Source organism: Castor canadensis, chromosome 15 (assembly GCF_047511655.1).
Source record: "Castor canadensis chromosome 15, mCasCan1.hap1v2, whole genome shotgun sequence".
Lineage (NCBI taxonomy): Eukaryota > Metazoa > Chordata > Mammalia > Rodentia > Castoridae > Castor > Castor canadensis.
Window position 1 is genome coordinate 97,282,052 of NC_133400.1, and position 18,531 is coordinate 97,300,582.

Below are 18,531 nucleotides of genomic sequence, written 5' to 3' on the forward strand. Positions count from 1 at the left end.
CTATTATCCCTAGAGATGAAGGACGGCCTGGTTCCACTCTCTGCAAGGAACAACTTCATAAAAGTTGACTACATCCTTCCATTCTTTTCTCTATTTGGTCTTTAATTCATTTTTAATTCCCCAAATCACACAAGCTCATTATCAGAGATAAAATAGTTAAATTGTACTTCAGCGATATCTAAAGCGAATGTAAATTCTTTGAAGAACTAAGAATGGGAACACAAATAAAACTTGTGTGCTTTTATTTTGATTTTCCAAAAACATGTGTTATTATATTTATTTTCCAAAATATGGAAATGCATGTCTATTTAGACAGAGCTGCAGCACAGTGGCCTCTGTGTAAAGGAATGAGAGAAACGTTCACTTCTACCTTTTTTTGGAATGTTGGCATTCAGTATGTTACATTTTTATACATAAAAATATTTTTAAAAGCCAGGTGCTGGTGGCTCATGCCTGTAATCCTAGCTACTCAGGAGGCGGAGATCAGGAGGATTGAGGTTCAAAGCCAGACTGGGCAAACAGTTCATAAGACTCTATCTTGAAAAAAAAAAAATCACAAAAAAGGGCTGGTGGAGAGGCTCAAGATGTAGGCCCTGAGTTCAAACCCCAGAACCCCCAAAAAAAAGAAAGAAAGAAAGAAAGAAAACTAAGGATGAAAGATAAGAGAGATAAGCAGTAATACTTCATATCACTGCATATTAACCTGGTCTCATCCAGTAAATCATATAGCAAACACTGGTTTTCTACTCTAAACCTTTGAGAAGAAAAGGTTTGAAGTCTAGTTTGAATATCCAACTAATTACCTGGGAATAACCAATGGGAAAAATATATACTTCCTCCTAAAAAATGTCAAATAGAAAATAATTTTTTCACTTGCCTAGCATGTACAAGGTTCTGGGTTTAATCCCCAGCACTGCAGAAAAAAAATCATTTTTCCTGACTCTATTCCTAAGAACACTCAACTCAGTGCTTCCTCACTCCTGCCTCGGGCCTTACAATAAAGTCCCAACCGGGCTTTCTCCGAGCACAGTTTCCATCATGGCACAAAGCGCTCACCTGTGGTGTCTTCTTGCAAGCCAACATCAAAAGCCAGTTTGTCAGTTGAAGACCGGGAGGTGGAGAGGCAGCACAGATACTAAAAATACAGAATCAGTAGTTGTCACTAAGTTTCTAAGTCATATCAGAGTCCTATGCTGACAAGTAGTTTGATGACTGTCTATCTTTGCTGATTAGTCTTGTTCTAAAAATCTGGATACCTCTGCACAAAACTCAGGGTTTTAAATGTCTAAGGAGAGACGCACTTACACGGCATGCAACGGGAGCCATATTCTAAAGAAATTCGGTCCTTTTCCCTCATAAAAGACTAAGGAAATGTGCTCTGTCAGTACAAGATGACAAGTGACTAGGGATGTGTTTGTACATTTCCTCATGTGATATTCATGATCACCAGCAAACAGACAACGTGATCTGACAGCTAGAAATCGCCCCCAAACATAAAGCAGAAAACCATTCGCTTTTATCTTTAGTTTTGTGTCCATTTAAAATTTTTTAACTCTTTGAAATCCACCCAGAATTTATGTTGGTATGTAGCACGTACCTTACTAAAATGAGGGTTTTTAAAGAATTGTTATTAGCATATATTAGTTGTACAGGAGAGTTTCGTTGTGACATTTACACAGGTACCTTGGTTAGATCACCCCGCCCTCATCGTCCCTCATCCCCTCTCCCCCACGTCTTAAGACCATCTCACTGGGTTCCTTGTTCTATTTTCATGAGTTCACACAGAACTTTGCCCACAGTCATCCTCCTTTGCCCTCTCCACTCATGCTTCCCCTCCCACTGGTACCCACTCCCGTCCAGGACCTGTTTGACCTTGCTGTCCCTTCTTTTTGTTCAGTGTATATTCATTTTTCAAAGGGGTTTTGCTGGGTATTTCACAAGTGAATATATTAACCCCTTCTATTACTTTCTTTCCTAATCCCCACAGCCTATTAACAGCGAGGACCACCATTGTCCCCTTGCTCCCCACCCTTAGGTTTTCCTAGCTGTGTATTCTTGTATTCAGGGTTCTCAGACCAATTCCCATAGCCCACTGCAGCTTCAAACCATTGTGAAGTGCTACCCAAATGAGAATACAAAGATGAGTGTGGTATGAGCTTAAAATACACGACCATCTGCACAACACAAGTGATCTGCCAGAAACAAGAGCCTTCAGACAATACCCAGAGGCAGTCCTGGGGACCGAGCAAGCCTAGGTCTCCCCCACCAGAAGCCCTGGATCATTAATGAAAAGGTACAGAGGTCCTATTAAGGAATAGCGTATCCCACTAAATGAGTGTTGGTGTGTGGGGGAAGGGAGGAGATGAGCTGACAGGATCCACGAGCTGGAACCACAGGTGGATGTCAGTGTTACGGGACGTGGAGTCAAATTGGCCTGGAGACTCATTCTGCTCCTTGACTGCAAAGCACTGACCCCAGATTATAGCACAGAAGCTTTGAGAGTTCCCAAACCCGTTTTCAGCCTGCGCAGGAGTGAGCCTGACCTTGAGACTGCTAGCCCATGGTGGTGCCTCAGGTTTATAGTCTTAAGACTTAAACTGTGTTAAAAGCCTTTCTTTATTGAGAAAAAGTAACAACTTTATGGAACTCAGAATTCCCAGGTAAAAACATAAGGAGATACCTATTAAAGTCTTCTGTACTGTTTGTCAGTAATATTATACTACTCAGCACTGGAACTCTTAACACACGTTCTGATTTCCAGAGCAACACTGAAGTAGGTACTACAATTATTCTAAGTGTTATGGCCCATGAATGCATGGAACTGGTCCTTTTCACTACTATTGTAAATGTAGAAGAGGGCCTAGCATAGGGGGAGTAAACACAGAATAATACTCATTGAATAGGTGGATGGAATTTTCAGATGCAATCACAGCCTTCAAGAACTTCAGCAAGGTACCCCGGGCTGACTAGCATGTGACACAGCAACGGAGAGCCTAGATCTAAACACCACGTCAGGGCTCGTAACTCACCTACTGTATAGAGAGATCAGTTTCTTAAAACATCTGCTATTTCACATTTATTATTCTATGCAGTTTATGTGTTTTGGTTGCCCTTGAAAATGGAATTATTTCCAGGAAGTTTTAACAGGTGATTGCTTTGTATGAACAAGTTGTTTTTATACATTTGTCTTATATCCAGTCACTCTCTGAAACTCTACTACTTTCTTTGATTTCAGATCTTACCACGTCAGCCGAGGCCTCTGAACATTATATAGCAGTGGCAGACAAAACATGGTCTTATTTTTATTTGTTTTTTTGTTTTTAGTTAATTTTATCAATACTAGCATCAATGTTTACAATTACAGTATTGGTTTTTTATTTGATGCTGATAATCTTTATCACTGAAGAAATAGTCATCGATGCTTAGCTTTCATTAGGAATAGACACTGATTTTTATTAAAGATATTTTTCTAACAATTATTAGAGGAGAAGAATTTTTCTTCTTTGGGTTATCTACATAATGTAGTACATTAATAAAATATATTATTAAATCATCTTTAAAACAATGCCTCTACTTTCCCCACACTTCTCTTCCAAGGCCTTTGAATTCTATTAACCTGGGATTTATAATCAGACCACTGCATTAGTATACACAATGGAGAGAAACTGTTCATGTGCTTGCTGGGTCTTGGTATCGAGGCTATTGGTCTTCTGCTCAAGAAAAATTTATATAATATGTGAATTACCTTTTTTTAAAGAAGGATGACCAATATATTACAACTGGACTATAGCTTAGCCACTAAAATGATGGTGATAAAAATTTAAACAACAAGGAAATGCTTATACTATGATAAAAAATGAAAATTATCAGGATATAAGTTTGATTATATTTTCTCAATTATGTAAAAAATTAAGAACAAAAGAATGAAATGTTTTAAGTCTATAATAACTTTCTCTTATTAGTGTTACCAAAAGATTACCAAAAGATTTTTTCTATAACTTCTAAACATTATAAAATAAATACATATTTTACAATTTACAAAGTTTTATTTTATTTTATTTTTGTGGAATGATATGAAACATTTATTTGACATACTGGACATGAGCACACCTAATTAATCCAACTCCACTGCAATATAACAAAAAAAATTATCCCTTCAACACAGTGTAAGATTTAAATGTAACCCACATGAGGACACATGTCATAAGAAACACAGTTGGACTGACACTGCCCTGCCAGTTACTTCCAGACCTTCGCCAAGTCTTATTGAAATACTGGTGGCCCAACAGTTTTACTGAAATGAATTTTTTTTTTAATAAAAAGCATTAAAAAAGACAAAAGTACCTTACTAACCATATATCCAACTCAAAACTTAACTTACTTAAATGACTGTCGTTTGCTTCTCACTAATAAACTATTTCACTAGAACAAAATCTTCCATGCTTATCCTCCTTGCCCAATAATTCTAAGAAATATCCAAAATGATCAGTGAAGAGCATGGAGGAATTAACACCCTCCCAATTTGTTTTAAATATTTTTAAGGTTTAAAAATGTACTTAAAGTTTATAATTCTAAATAGGAAAACATTTAATTTATAGAGATTTTAAAGGAATGGTATGAAACTTTTATGTATCTTACAAATCAAAATACAACATTTATAAAATATATTTTTTTTAAATTGTTACTTTTAAAATATATACACAGGATGTAGAGAATGAGAAAACTGCCTGCGAGGAGCCCAGATGATAATGGGAACAGAAGAAGACAGAGAACACCTGGTTAGGAAGGAAAAGAAGTTAGTGAGCAGAAGTGACACTGATGAGTGCTATTTTTATCTTAAAGAAGGACATTTTAATTCTTTTTTAAATGAACTATTTTAAACAAAATCTAAAAAGGGAGAGATTTCTTATTTGACTCTTATGCCTCTCTCCTCCCAAAATTAATCTATCAAAAGTATGATATTAAGAATAGGAACCATAGAATATGGCCTTTAAATGTCATGCACGCTAACTTTCATCTTGTAAATGAGGAAACCAGGGCAATAAAGGAAATGAACATGTACTTCCAAGCTCATTAATACCATTGCTAAAATGACATTATCAACATTCCCTGACCATATGTCCCCAAATGGACCAGCATGACCACACAAAAGACGAGCTCACCACGTTCACTTACCATGCCACTGTACGAATGGCGTAGCAAGATGGCATGTCCGTAGAGGAGTGTCCGATGGCCGCCACCTTGAGCAGTCTGCATGGAGAACAGAAATAAGTAAAGAGAAAAGTCAAATGAGCAAACTCACTAAATCAATAAAATACTCTTTTGCCTATGATGGAAAGTTTAGAAGGAAAGAATACAGTAAAAACCATTGCAAAAGCAAAGTGCTGTGGAAATAATTCTTAACTAGAACCCAGGAAGCCTCTACTGAGATGTTCACATTTGATCTAGTTCTTGAAGGATGAATGTGAGTTTCGTGCATAATTATCACGACTTAGAAGTATTCAACATTCCCCTGGTTATTTTCTACATTTCTCATTACAGTATGGTCTCCATGGAGCAGGAACCATGTACCTTGGTCACCCTTGTATCCAGGTGCCTACATTCCCGACACAGAATAAGCAAATAAATGTTGGTTCAATGAATGAGTCTTTCTAAAATTCAAACATAATCATATCACCTCCAGGCTTTCAAACTGTTCATTCCTTCCAACCACCTATAGAAAAAAGTCCAACCCTTCCTATGAAGTCAAAGAGTGAGTCTTAAACCTTAGCGTGCCTGGGGAACTTGCTAAAATGCAGGTTCCTGGGCCTCACCACTGAGATTCTGACTCAGAAGGTCTGAGACATTTCCCAATTGTGCTGATGCCACTGGTCCAGGCCCACTCTTAGAGATGTATAAGCACAGAGGAGTTAGTCTCAATACTTTCTGAGTCAGCCCAATCACCCATATTCCAAACATATGAGCACTTTCCCTTCCCTGGAGATGCCAAGCTGCTCTGTCTTGGAGCCCAGTGTTCCTCTCCCTGTAGACTTATACCGCATAAACTACACTTCACAACTCAGCTTAAATTCAGCTCTTCTCTGAAGCCTCATCCAGGTTCTCCCTCTGTCCTCTGGAACAGTAGGAAACACTTGCACACTGGCCTCACCACTCTGCACTGCAAGAACCTTTCTGTCCTTGACCAGACTGTGAACTCAAGGACAATGGCCTTATCTCTTCTCCAACTCTGAGCAAAATATAAGACCATAGCAAGCACTGAACAAACATCTGTTGAATGAAAACCTGCATCGGAGGGGGCCCATTTGAGGCTGAGTGAGAAGAGCATGTTCAGGCATCATGGCCCCTGGACATTGGGTGCTGCTTAAGAGGAAGGGATTTCAAAGCGCAGGACTCTACATTAAAGAGCTGGCATTCCTTTATTTGGGAAAACAAATCTTTAGTCGGGGAAAAAAACCCCACCACTTCCAAAAGTCTAAGCACTGGATACCCAGCATCATTTAATCAAATGTGACTTCAACATCAATTAAAATGGTTTTCCCAGTTTTTTGTGTGGGTATGGTCTCATTAACCATGAAGTGACTGACAAGGTTAATATTACATACTAGTGTAAAACAAACTCATGAAATACGTGGATTTTAAAAAGTCTAAGCCTTCAAACAAACCTGAATAACACTATTGAACATATTCTAAAAAATCCTCACTTAGCATTTTCCACAAAGCATTTAATACCAGTTTAGTATTATTAGGTATTTCTAGAGTTCTAGATTTCCAGGATCTTCTCAAAAATGTCCAGTTGGAGAACGCACATTGAAAGCAAGAGATTCAGCGTCTGTGTTTACACTCACATTTATATGCATTCCATATTTACATTTATCTAGAATAACACTCTGTTGTGGCACATCAGTTAGCCATTATTCTTCTTTGTGGGGAGGGTGACAAACTGGATTTTGCAGCTACATTTGAGGTATTAGTGTCACAAGCTTAAAATGTGCCAAGGCAGAAAACCATGAAACATAAAATCAGAATAGAAATGACAGAGAGCAACTAAAGAGATTTATGCACATGAAAATTACTATGTTTTTTTCTTTATTATTTAGGGATTTTTGAGTCTGTTTTTTAAACATAAGCTTACAATATCTATTGACTTTTTAACCTAGGTTTTGTGTTATTGCTGATTAAAGCCATGTACTATCTCACATCGAAACATCTTACAGTTTTCTGATTTTATAATCAGCTATATCTATACAAAAATGCTATATCAGTCAATGTCAAACACTTCTCAACAACTCCAGGCCCTTATGATGTGAGAGAGTTTTTGTAAAAATATAAATCAAACTCCACAGAACTTCTCCCTGTCCCTTGACTGCTGTCTCACTTGCCATTTTAGAAGTTAAAATGGAATTTTTAGAGTTTATTACTTCAAGCAGTACTGAACCCTACCCTCAGTACTAAGGATCGCAGAAAACAAGGAGAGATTTTGTAGCAAAAAGGACATCCTTTAAAGTATTCCGATATTTAAGTGTGTTGGGGGGAACGGGGCGGGGGACAATATTTGGAAAACAGAAAACTTAGTTTCATGGAGAAAAACCGAGTAAAACTCTTCCCATTATCTGGGAAAGACTAAAGTCGGGTGTGAGCAGCACATGATACACGCAGGCAGCACGGGGGTTGGTGGGGGGGGTCCCTGGCTGTAGGAAATTCTCTGACAGCCCTGCACCCTTAAATAGTGAAATCCACAGCAAGTCACAGAATGATTGTGACAATGAATGAGAAACCTGGCTTCAGTGCAAAATTAATTTGCCTGACAAAGCCAGTCAACCATCATGCAGATGGCCACTTGACACCGAATGGCTCTCTTGCCATGGTGGCTAAACCACAAGGCTCCTGAGGAACCGGTCAGGCTTCTGACAGTGCCAACTCATGACGGCATGGCACCAGTGAGCAGAACCAGGTTCCGAGCAGGAGAAAGCAGGCACCTGGATTTAAGTGGCTCAGCAATGCCTTTCCAAGTGTGAAGCCCAAGGTAAATCATGATCGAGGTGACAGTGAAGTACTATTCAGCGTCCTTTCCCTGTTAAGTGACTCAAATTATTCTAATTGCACGCACATGCCCTCTTCTTACTCCGAGCCCAGCCTTCCCAGATTGGCTGACGCAGGTAAGAAAATAAGCTATTGGCCTCTGGCCTGCCAGTTAGCAGAAATCAGAGCCTATTTAAAATAGTTTAGGCCTAACACCTGGTTTAAACAGCGTTACATCATCTATTTGTACCAGTTTTGATATGAATGGACTCTTGCAAAAGAGCTAAAGTAACTGGGGTGATGGTTGCATTTACTTGTCCCAAGAGGAAGTCAATATGGCACGATTTAGGAGACTGGGTTAAGGATGCAATGACAAAATGAAATAGAGTAAATGCAGATTTAGAAAGAAAAACTGAATTTTTCAAACCCAGTTTCATCATTTATTAATATGTGCAAGGAGAGGACACATCTTCATGCTTATTGCTGCTTACACGATCTGCCCAATCCAAACCCTTCCACCATGATGAATCTAATTTAGCATAGGATGCAGTGCTAATATTTCCTACTGGAAAATAAGAGCTGAGGTGATAGGGAATTTTGGAAGGCACTCTGTGTCTCTGTTGATAGGCAGCTTTGAAGATCCGATCCAAATTACCAAATTTCTCAGTGTTAGTGAGTAGGTCCAATTTGGGGAACCCCACCATGCACCTGGTCCTGAGATCTGTGAAATGTGAATGACAGACTTGACTAAGGAATTCGTGGGCTGACAAGAGGGCTCTCCTTCCCTTTCGTCAAGGCAAACTTTTCAGCCCATATCCAGAATTTTCCTTAATAGTGCTCAAAGTTTCTATCTTTTGAATGACTTTTTTGAGATCATACATTATAGGAAGCCTTATTAGCTGAATACCAATAAATGTCTTTATCTATTATTTCTCAGCTATAATTTTAGGATAAAAAATTAAGTTTCATGAATGATACAGGACAAATGTGGTTGGTACCTAACAATGAAACAAACATTTTCAGCTATGCGTCATAAAGTAGCTAGCTATACTGTGTTCTGGCTTCCTTGGCATCTTCCTTCAATGGCACACCTCTGTGCTTTGCTCTTCTCCTGTGTCTGCTTTTAAATTTTTCTACTTTAATTTCCTAATTTAATTGAGAAATAAAAGGGGCCAAGTTATTTTCCTTCTCCGAGAATATGTAAGGATAATTTACTCGTGCCTCTTCTAATTTCCCAGCGTAAGTTCCAATTATATCCATGCAAGAGCACGAAGTCACAAAACAGCAACTATCATCTCTGGACTGAGCGATTTCAGTGAATATTCAGAATATATATTATTTTAATGAGAGAAACTCGTAATGATAACTAACTAAACATGCTCAAGTACAGCCCCAAAATGCCAAGTGTCTCTTAAGTTGTAATATCTAAACAGGTGATTGATTTATTCCCATTTTAAACCTCAAAAGTTGGATTTTTAAAAAATTTTTAAATGTGAAAAGTGCCATGAATCCGAAAATGAAGCAATCCCCGCTGAAATATATGAGGTATTATATATACTGCAAATGATCCAAAGTCTTACCTTCATCATGAATTTCTGTAAGGACAAAAGGAAAAGAGAGACAACATTAAAAATGCGTCATTTCAAAGACTTATTTTAAAACATCTCTTATTTATAAAGACTCCATTGTTCTAAATGGAGTTATGTAAACAAATATTTTTAAAAATTCACCTTGTTGTCGCAACAAAACTTAGTGTTAACTACATGCTAGAGAAGCTGTAGCAAGCAAAACTTTTCAACGTGTTTCAACATTAGTTCTGTTTTCCGTGAGAACATACCACTCTACTGTAATGCGTGGTTCAACTCATAACTTATCTAAGCCCAAGGAGGCAGAATCTTAAGTTTATCCTTTGAAAATGCTCAGTAAAAAAAGAAAAACCTGTTATCTCATCTATTGCATCGAAATGCAGCCATACAAACAGCAATTCCTCTAATCTTACGAAGCTCAGGTGGGTTTCAAACAGTGAGCTGTGCAGCTTTCATGCAAAGTTGCAGGAAGCAGTTCCTTAGATACAGCAGAGGGTGAAAGGTGAATTTCAAAGAAAAATCACAGAAGTGTTTCTCTTTGTCTCTCAAAATGACACAGTCTCCTCTCAGGAACTAAACAGCTCTTTTTTCTTCTATAGGACATCATGTGTATCCATCTTTCTTTCCTCAGGAGATCTCCTGAAGTTCCCTGTCCTCATTCCCAGGAGACATACACAGACGACAAAGAACTAAGAAGGAAAGACAATGTCGTATTTCCAAACTTAGGGCTGGATTTAGTTGTGAGGAACATGTCTAAGTCCTAGAGTGAAAAGATATACACGTCCACATTAGTGTTAATGAAATCAGCAAGGGGAAATTTCCTAATGGAGATATTTATAAATATGACAGTTGTAATCCACATATTACCAAATGGAAATTCCACTGAAACTGGTAATTTTCATTTTTAATATTATAACTTTAAGAGAAAATTGTAAGGAACTTTTTCATTCTTGGCTTGGAAAACAGAGGCTGTTCAGTTACAGTTTTGCAGCTGATATTAATGTGAATGATCTCAGCAAACTTATTTTCCAAGTCAAACTGACCAATCATATCCATACATGTGACTCACCAGTGATGGAAATATCACTCAGTGGGGAATTAAGAAAAATCATTTTATGCCTTAAATTAAGAAAACGAAAAACTCAACATTTTGCTATAGCACATGGCTTACGTTCTTCGTGAGATTTTAAAGTGAGTTAGGTTTGGGGAATTATTTTTTTAAAAAATTCTCAGTCTGATTTTGTCAGTTACCTAACTACTTTAAAATTATAATAGATGTTAAAGAGAAAACAGTGGTCAGTGGAGTTACAGAGGTCTGCTCTTCAGAATTTGTGAGTTGCATATGGCAGCGGGAAGATAAGACCCGAGGAGGAATTTGCATAAACAATAAAAGAGAATGAATTCTGCAAATTAGCAAAGGCCAAAATATCCATCTGTAGAAAGAGAAAGAGCAGCAGATGTAACAGATATAACTTTCCAAAGATAACCAGGACCATGAATGATAACTTGTAGCGCTAACATTAACTTCTTTTCAAATCTCTTACTGGACAATTTGGCTTAGGTTCCAGATATCATCAAAGTTATAACATTACGAGATTCTCCAAAGGAATCATTCAAGGGCAAAAAAGAAAGCAAAACAAGAAGGAGGAATATATTATTGTAATGCTGAGGTATATATACACAGGCAAGGTCTTGTGAACAACAATGAACAGAAAAGGAATGACAAGAAAAAAAAAATCTTTAAAAGTAGATGACATAATGAGAAGGAAAAGTCTTGCAGAAAGATAAATATTGAGGAAAGTAGTGTCTTTAGGTACTTAGAATATCATTTTCATGCTTATAAGAAATTTATAAAGAAATTAGTTTGACTTACTTCAGACTCATGAAAATTTCACTAGGCCAAGTAGAATGAAGGATAATAAGGGAAGCTCTAGTGTAGCATGTGTCCTGACCTCATTTCTGTACTAGAAGAACTTTTGGATGGTAATCAATTTGCACAGAGACACAAAGGGGAGAGCTTTACTTCTTTAGGGTTAAACCACAAGTGGCAGTAATTTAGTGTTCAGGTTAGTTTAATTGCTCCAGGACTGACAGGTCAGACAATGCTCCAGGTCTGAGCAAGAACTGGGACACAACCATTTACACCTCCATCCACATGAAAACCAAGGAGAGCAATCGCTAGTGTGACAGTTTAACACAAATACAGATGACTCTGCTGCGCTGTGTCATCCTCAGTCTATAAGCTTAAGTCACTGGATGCAGCAGATCTGAGAGACTGAAGGGATTCTCTTTGCAGATGCAAATGATTACAAGTGGAAGCCCAAGTTCAACGGTAATACTTTACTCTGGACATTGTTAACAAACAATGTTAATCTTACCCAACCTCTTATCTGTGCATGAAAAGAAATAGCAATTCAGGTGAATATCCCTCTGCCATAAGGATGGCTTTCAGGTCAACCATGATTTTTTCACTGATATTTCAGATTAGGGAAATGAAACCGATTTTAAAAGTTAATACTTCCATATAAGGTCCTCCCTCAGAACATTTATACAAACTGTTACTGAAATAGCCCCTCAAAAAGCATCCAGATGCGGAATTACCAACACAGTAACAAACACTTATGGAAGTTTGTCGTTAAAAAGAATTGAAAGTAGTACTCTGAGAGAATAGGGCAAACTTTAGACTCAAGATCCTTCTAGAATGAATGTTCCATTAGGGAGGAAGAATGTCCCACTCTGGATGTAAGAGTTCCGTCAAGTGGAAGCCTTATTTTTTTTTTTCATCTATCCTCTCCATGTACCAAGGGGCCAGGATTCCTCATGATTGTCCAAGTATAGCCTCTCCTAGGTATGTGTGTGAGCACAAACCTAGTAACTTCATGTGTTATCAAACAAAAATCATATTTCACCACCAAAGACTTGAGTATGTTGGAGGCTATATTTAATTAATAATACAATAATTTGTAGGAGACATAAATAATCTAACATGAGCAACTCCTAGTCCTAAACATATATCAATGCATAGTATCTGAGAGCATGTAAGGATATATATCACATCAACTACTGTTCATATGGTGAAAAAATAAACCCGTGTACACACCAAATTTTCTATGGTTCCCCCACTGAATATATTCAAGTCTATATTGATGAGACAGACATGTTGATTGTGGTTCCAGAAAGGATCAGAACAGGATTCAGCCTTCAACCCATAAGGAGCAATTATAGATATGTCACCTCCCACAGAAACAGTCTCATGTCACTCATATTGCTGGCTCCCATGGAAAGACTCATTGTCACTCACTGGGATCTGGTTAAGCAGGCATGCAGATACATTTAAAAAGAACACACTATATTTTGGACAGATTGTAGCAACTGTTGTCTTTTTCAGTCCATCAATAACGGTGCAAACAGTATTGAAGTGGGCTGCCTTTCCTTTTGAGTATAATGGAGTTGACATCTATATGTATATATAATTATCTAGTTCTGCTTTAGAAGGATGGAAGAAAATAAATGATTCTGATAAACTGCTGTATGTCCTGGAGTTTCATCTCTGTGACACATGTTTATATATTACAGAGCTCACAGATACCTGAAATATGAAGCTGACAAACTAGTCAGGGCTTTCTTCTTTGTTTAGCTTGCCTCAAGAGAGAATTCTTCTAGGCAAAAGGCAATAAGTTGACCTCCTCATCAGAGGTCATCTAGATAATAATGACCTGAAGACATATGAAACCTGATGATATGCAGAGCAGCACCTACATATAAAACTCATCTACATGAGCATGTAGAATATTCTGTATATTTTTTCAAACCATTTCAAAAGCAATTATTGAGTTAGGAACACTTTTAAATGATTTCATATCTTAACAATTACAATAGCATCCATATAATTTTAAGAAGAGTTAAGAGAAAGACATCATTTGGTCTACATTGTTTCAGCATCTGTTTCATTCTTCTATTGTCCCCACCTGTGACTTGAAATCTGAGGCATCCAGGCTGGAAACGAATGGTATAAGGTTAGGGAAGGGTGGAAGAGAGAGCAGATGGAAATAACACTTAGTTACTTTTCAAGCCAAGACTCAAAACAATTCTTCTGTTTTAAAGTGTGAAGAATAGTATTGGTTACCTAAGTAGGCTTATTATGGTTAAACAATTGAAAGATGCCCCAAAGAGACATTGATGAGGGGAAAGAAGGGGGTTGAGGGAGGAAAGAAATGAGGGAGGGAGAGAAGGAATGAGAGAGAAGAGGGAGAGAGAGGAGAGGAGGGAGGGAGGAAAAGAGGAAGAGAAAGAGAAGTGGAAGAGAGACAGAAGGGGGAAGAGAGAGAAAGGGGGTGAGAGAGACTGAATTTTGATGAAGCTACCTAGAATTATGCTTCAAAAAACATACACAGAAGCTATTTTAATTTATATATTAATATATAGCTACATACACACATATGTATATGAGGTAATTAAAGGTCTTCACCTGAGGTTGTTCAATGCACTCTAGACAAGCAAGAAGAACAGACATGAAAATGGGACACCTGTCTCAGAACAAAACAATGGCAAGTTCCATCACATTCCCAGACAGACAGTTACACCACCTAACAGTACACCTAGAGTACAGCCAAAGGGGAGGCTATGGGTGCACCTGCTGCCCTTAGTTGATCACCCCCTTCCAGGCAGTCAGTAGGATAGAGAGCAAAATGACGAGTTCTTAAAGGGAGATGTTGACGGGCATGGAATCCTGCGTCCCTCCAAGCCTGCGCTCACTGTAAGCCTACAGAAGCTGGGACCTGGAGGGCTAGTGCCTGGCTGTGCTTGGAGACCAAGGGGCCAGTGGGTGCCTGCAACCTCTACAAGGCTGCAGCTGGGAAGGGAATGTACTACCAGCAGGCAAAAGCAGTATCCCTTATCACAGCCAGCCTGGGATTATCTAGAAAGACAGACACCAAAAGAACTCAGGAGAAGGAGGAAACCACCCAGCCAGCTACAGGCGATGCATGAAGCTGCAGTATGAGAACCACAGGTCAGGGAGTCTGTAACAGAAGCTCCCCGCAAAATACCTGCCAAGAGCCCATAGGGAGCCCATAGGGAAGGACAGCTTCGCACACCGGCCAAGTTCTGGGAAGCACACTATGGTCAAAAGGCTTTCCTGCCAGCCTGCCACAGCTCCCTCCTCACTATACTTGAAGAGGGTGGAGGCCTGGGCACAGAACAGGGGTCTGTGGAAACTGGTGGGGTGCAGTGAGAAGCCAGTTCTTGCTGACTCTGTCTGAGAGACCCACACAGGCTCATTTACATGGGACCAGGTTAGCCTGCTCCACACAACAGGGCATCAGAATTACTTTAATGAGATGTGTGAGACATGAAGCAACTGATACATTTCACTCTCTGAATATGACAAATGCCATGGGACCTGTTCCAGTCTAACTTCAACTAAGAAGGGGAAAGAGGGGAAGGAAAAGGAAGGATGAGGAGAATGGGGAGAGGGAGGGGGAGTGGAGGGAGAGGGTGAGAAGAAGAAAGAGAAAAGAAAAAGGAGGAGAACAGAGGAGTAGGTCAGACCCTTATCCTATAGACAGGGAGATCATGGCCCACAAAGCGCCTTCCTGAGGCTACAAAGCTGGTCTCTGGCAAAGCAGAGCCTCAAGATGTACAGTTGGGTGACATTTATGTTATCTATTTAGAACTAAGAAGCAATCTCTACCATAAAGACTTACAAATATACTTAATAAAAATAAATTCTAAGGTGTCAATTGTTACGCAAATAAGAGAGAGAAAATAACCCAATGAGACAGATCAAAAGCAGCCAAATGCACAAAGGAACAAAAGAGAATGCTTTCTGACAGTGGTGAAAAGGTGACGTCATTTTTTTCCCCCATCTTCCATTTCCAAAACAATTAGAAGCAGCTTGAGCTTTTGGCCAAGAAACATCAATCTGAGTATTGCACAGAAATACTCAGGGACACAGATAAGAGGAAGCACAGGAATGTGTTTTAGGATGCTGATATTGGAGAGTCGGGGATAAGTAAGGAGGTGGCATGGCTGTTCTTAGAAAGACAAGCTGTCAAAGCCAGACAAGAAAGCTGTAGAGCTTGGATCCAAATGTAACCCTAGGCCCTGAGGAGGATGCACGACTTCAAAGGAAATTGCTGACCACAGTTCTAGTAGCTTCGTTACAAGGAGAGACAACCAGTGTAAACTCTTCCCAGGAATGCCATCCATGGGAACAGCTATTCTCAAAGACCAGTATGGTGTCATCATCAGGGAATTGTCAATTGAAAAACAAAATTTTCAGGGCTGGGGGCATGGCTCAAGTGGTAGAGCACCTCCCTCCCCCCACCCTCCTCTCTCTGTCTGTCTCTCTCTCCCTCCCTCCTTTCTCCCTTTCCGTTTCTCCCCCTCTTCTTCTCTCCCTTTTTGTCTCCCAGCTCCTTCTTATCTTGTTTTTTTTTTTAACAGATAAAGAAAGTGAGACTGAGAATAACAATGTCACTTGTTCCCTTACACAGTTGGTGGACAACAAGGGTCCCCCAACTTATCCTCCAGAATCCCATAGCTGCATTGTCCATAGGACAAGGCTCTTTGCCTTCAGTTTTTAAGATTATATGAATATAGAAAAGTCTGGCCTTTTTCTGTATAATGTATGGAACAATCAACAGTTAGGACTGTGAGATTAAAGTCACATTTTTGGCAAAAAAGGAGAGTACTAATAATAAAAGCCATCCTGTTGTCCAGAAGCCTATCATCATTTATATAATTAAAGCCAATTATATAAAATTCTATGGATCTGGGATGGGGAGTATTTTAATAGAACCCATTTTGGATGAAGCAAAACCACAGGCAGAGAAGGTTCTGGCGGGAGACCTGTAAGACACGTTCATTTCTGCACAGCCGTTAGTTCCAATACTCCTAGCACACGCCACACTAGGAAGCAAAACGAAAACCTAGAGACAGCAGCCGTCATGCACTTCCCATCACAGCGTCTTTATAAATACATGGAAACACATACCCATTTTTCCACATCAACTTGCTGTGGAAAGAAAAAGCCAAAATAAATTAAACAAACAAGAAAAAATAAATACCTAGCAATGTTTCAATAACTGTCATTGAAATCAACTGAAATATCCTCTACCAAAATCCACTTCCAATTCCAAAGGCTAAGAAACAGTGTTCAAACTCTTACTTACCAATTTAATCTCATCAAACATTAAAAATTCAGTTAATTTAGTAATCAGAGTTTCAACAAGCAGGGGCTAAAATTGCAAGTGATACATGAAATTGCGATATAATTCAATATATTCAAGAGCAAAGGTGAACATTTCACCCAATTCCCAAGCATAAGAGGGCTCCAGTCTAGAAACCACTATTTAAAAAGTTCTACATAACTAAAAGATCTAACTAACTATAATTTCTCTAGGGGCACTGAAAGTAAAATTTCTCTTACCTCATTTTTCCGAGCATTGTATAACATTTCATAATACAACAAAAGGGCATGCTTTGCTAAGTAATTGAGCATATATGAGAATGAAATTACTTTTAAACTGGTATTTATTAATGAATGTATGCTAGTCACATGATCATATGTAATTCTTTTAAAAAATTAGTGACTATAATTATATCCATAGTATAAACAGAGCAAAATCATATGTCAGCAAAGACTGTCTCTGACCATGTTCTCAGGTTCAGATCAAATCAATCAGAATGACAAATCTTATCACAGAGGGACTCACTCAGTCTTCAAGGTAATCCCCACAGCCTACACCCTTCTACAAAATGCATGACTAATGTACTGTCAGAATTGTGGTTTACTTCACATTCTTCATATCTAAGTTAATTTGTTGCATTTTTCCTTAGAAAATTCATTTATCAGATAAGAAGCTATTGCCACTAAGGGGAAAATCATGGGCTATCCAGAAGAATTTCCATCCCTTAATAAGCAAACTCCTAGAAGGCAAGGTGCATAAAATGCAATATATAGAGTAATTGTTTTCTTAAATTTTATAAAGTGATATTAAAAATACCAATCTAAATGTAGAGGAGGAATTTTCTGAAGTCCTGGCACATTCAGTAGATAAGTGAAATTACTTTAGTAGTTTATTTACTTCTACACCCATCTCCTTGCTCGCATTTTAAAAACACATTATAATTATTTAAGAAACAACACTTCACTGCAGGATAGGCCTGGTTGTCATTATACTTGAACTGCCTCACGTTCAACAATAATCTCCTCCAGTGATTAATCCATATCTTAGGTCGTGAGGTAAAAGGAAGCAAAAGAAGCTTGCGCAATATAGTATAGTTACCATGTGCTTTTCTAGCCCCCAAAGAACAAATTGTTATATATGTTTTCTTCCAAGAAAAACAATCCACAAAAATGTGAAGTGATTTATAAACCATATTTTAGGCTATCAGTGATTATCAAAACTGTATTATGGTATTACGTTCAGTGTTCACTTCTAAAAGCTAGACATTCATACCCATACACAAGCACACCCATCACTGGAAAGACCAACATCGTGGGATTTTCCAGAAAACAGAATTTACACTCAAGAGTCATAGTTCTCCATTATCAGCAACAGACGGTCTTCAGTGATATACATCACAAAAGAGGAACATAGCTCCTTAAGTTGCATCCCAGTGTGGCAGAGGCCATATCCAGATAAACACAGAGGTGTGTGCTGAGGATAAATGAATGTGTGGCTAGACACACAGACAAGACAAATGGTCCACAAGGCTGGAGACCCACTGAAGTACAACAAAGTCACACCTATGCAGAAGCGAGGCAGAGCAATTTCATGACACGTCTCTTATCGATGTTAACAAGAACCTTTAATTAAATTCCTGCAAACGGTGAAGACTAGAGTGATTCATATGGAGCCAATTAGATGGAAAAATATAAAATTCACAATGAATTTGACCAATTTTATAATCTAAACAA

The 18,531-nt window shown here is 38.5% G+C and overlaps 1 protein-coding gene across 13 annotated transcripts in view; it reads right to left on the bottom strand.

Annotated features, from left to right (window-relative positions):
• Positions 1-18,531, bottom strand: part of Ryr2 (ryanodine receptor 2) — a 591,935-nt gene that overhangs the window by 326,579 nt on the left and 246,825 nt on the right. For 12 of the 13 annotated variants that reach the window (XM_020157460.2, XM_074056803.1, XM_074056797.1 and 9 more), the window contains exons 1-2: positions 5,176-5,275; positions 1,057-1,135 (exon numbers count right to left, since the gene is read on the bottom strand). In XM_020157460.2, the coding sequence (XP_020013049.2) occupies positions 1,057-1,135; positions 5,176-5,256 (160 nt within the window). In that variant the 5' untranslated portion in view covers positions 5,257-5,275. Of the gene's footprint in view, positions 1-1,056; positions 1,136-5,175; positions 5,276-9,599; positions 9,615-16,602; positions 16,624-18,531 lie in introns of those variants that run through there. The other variant, XM_074056805.1, reaches the window with a different exon arrangement.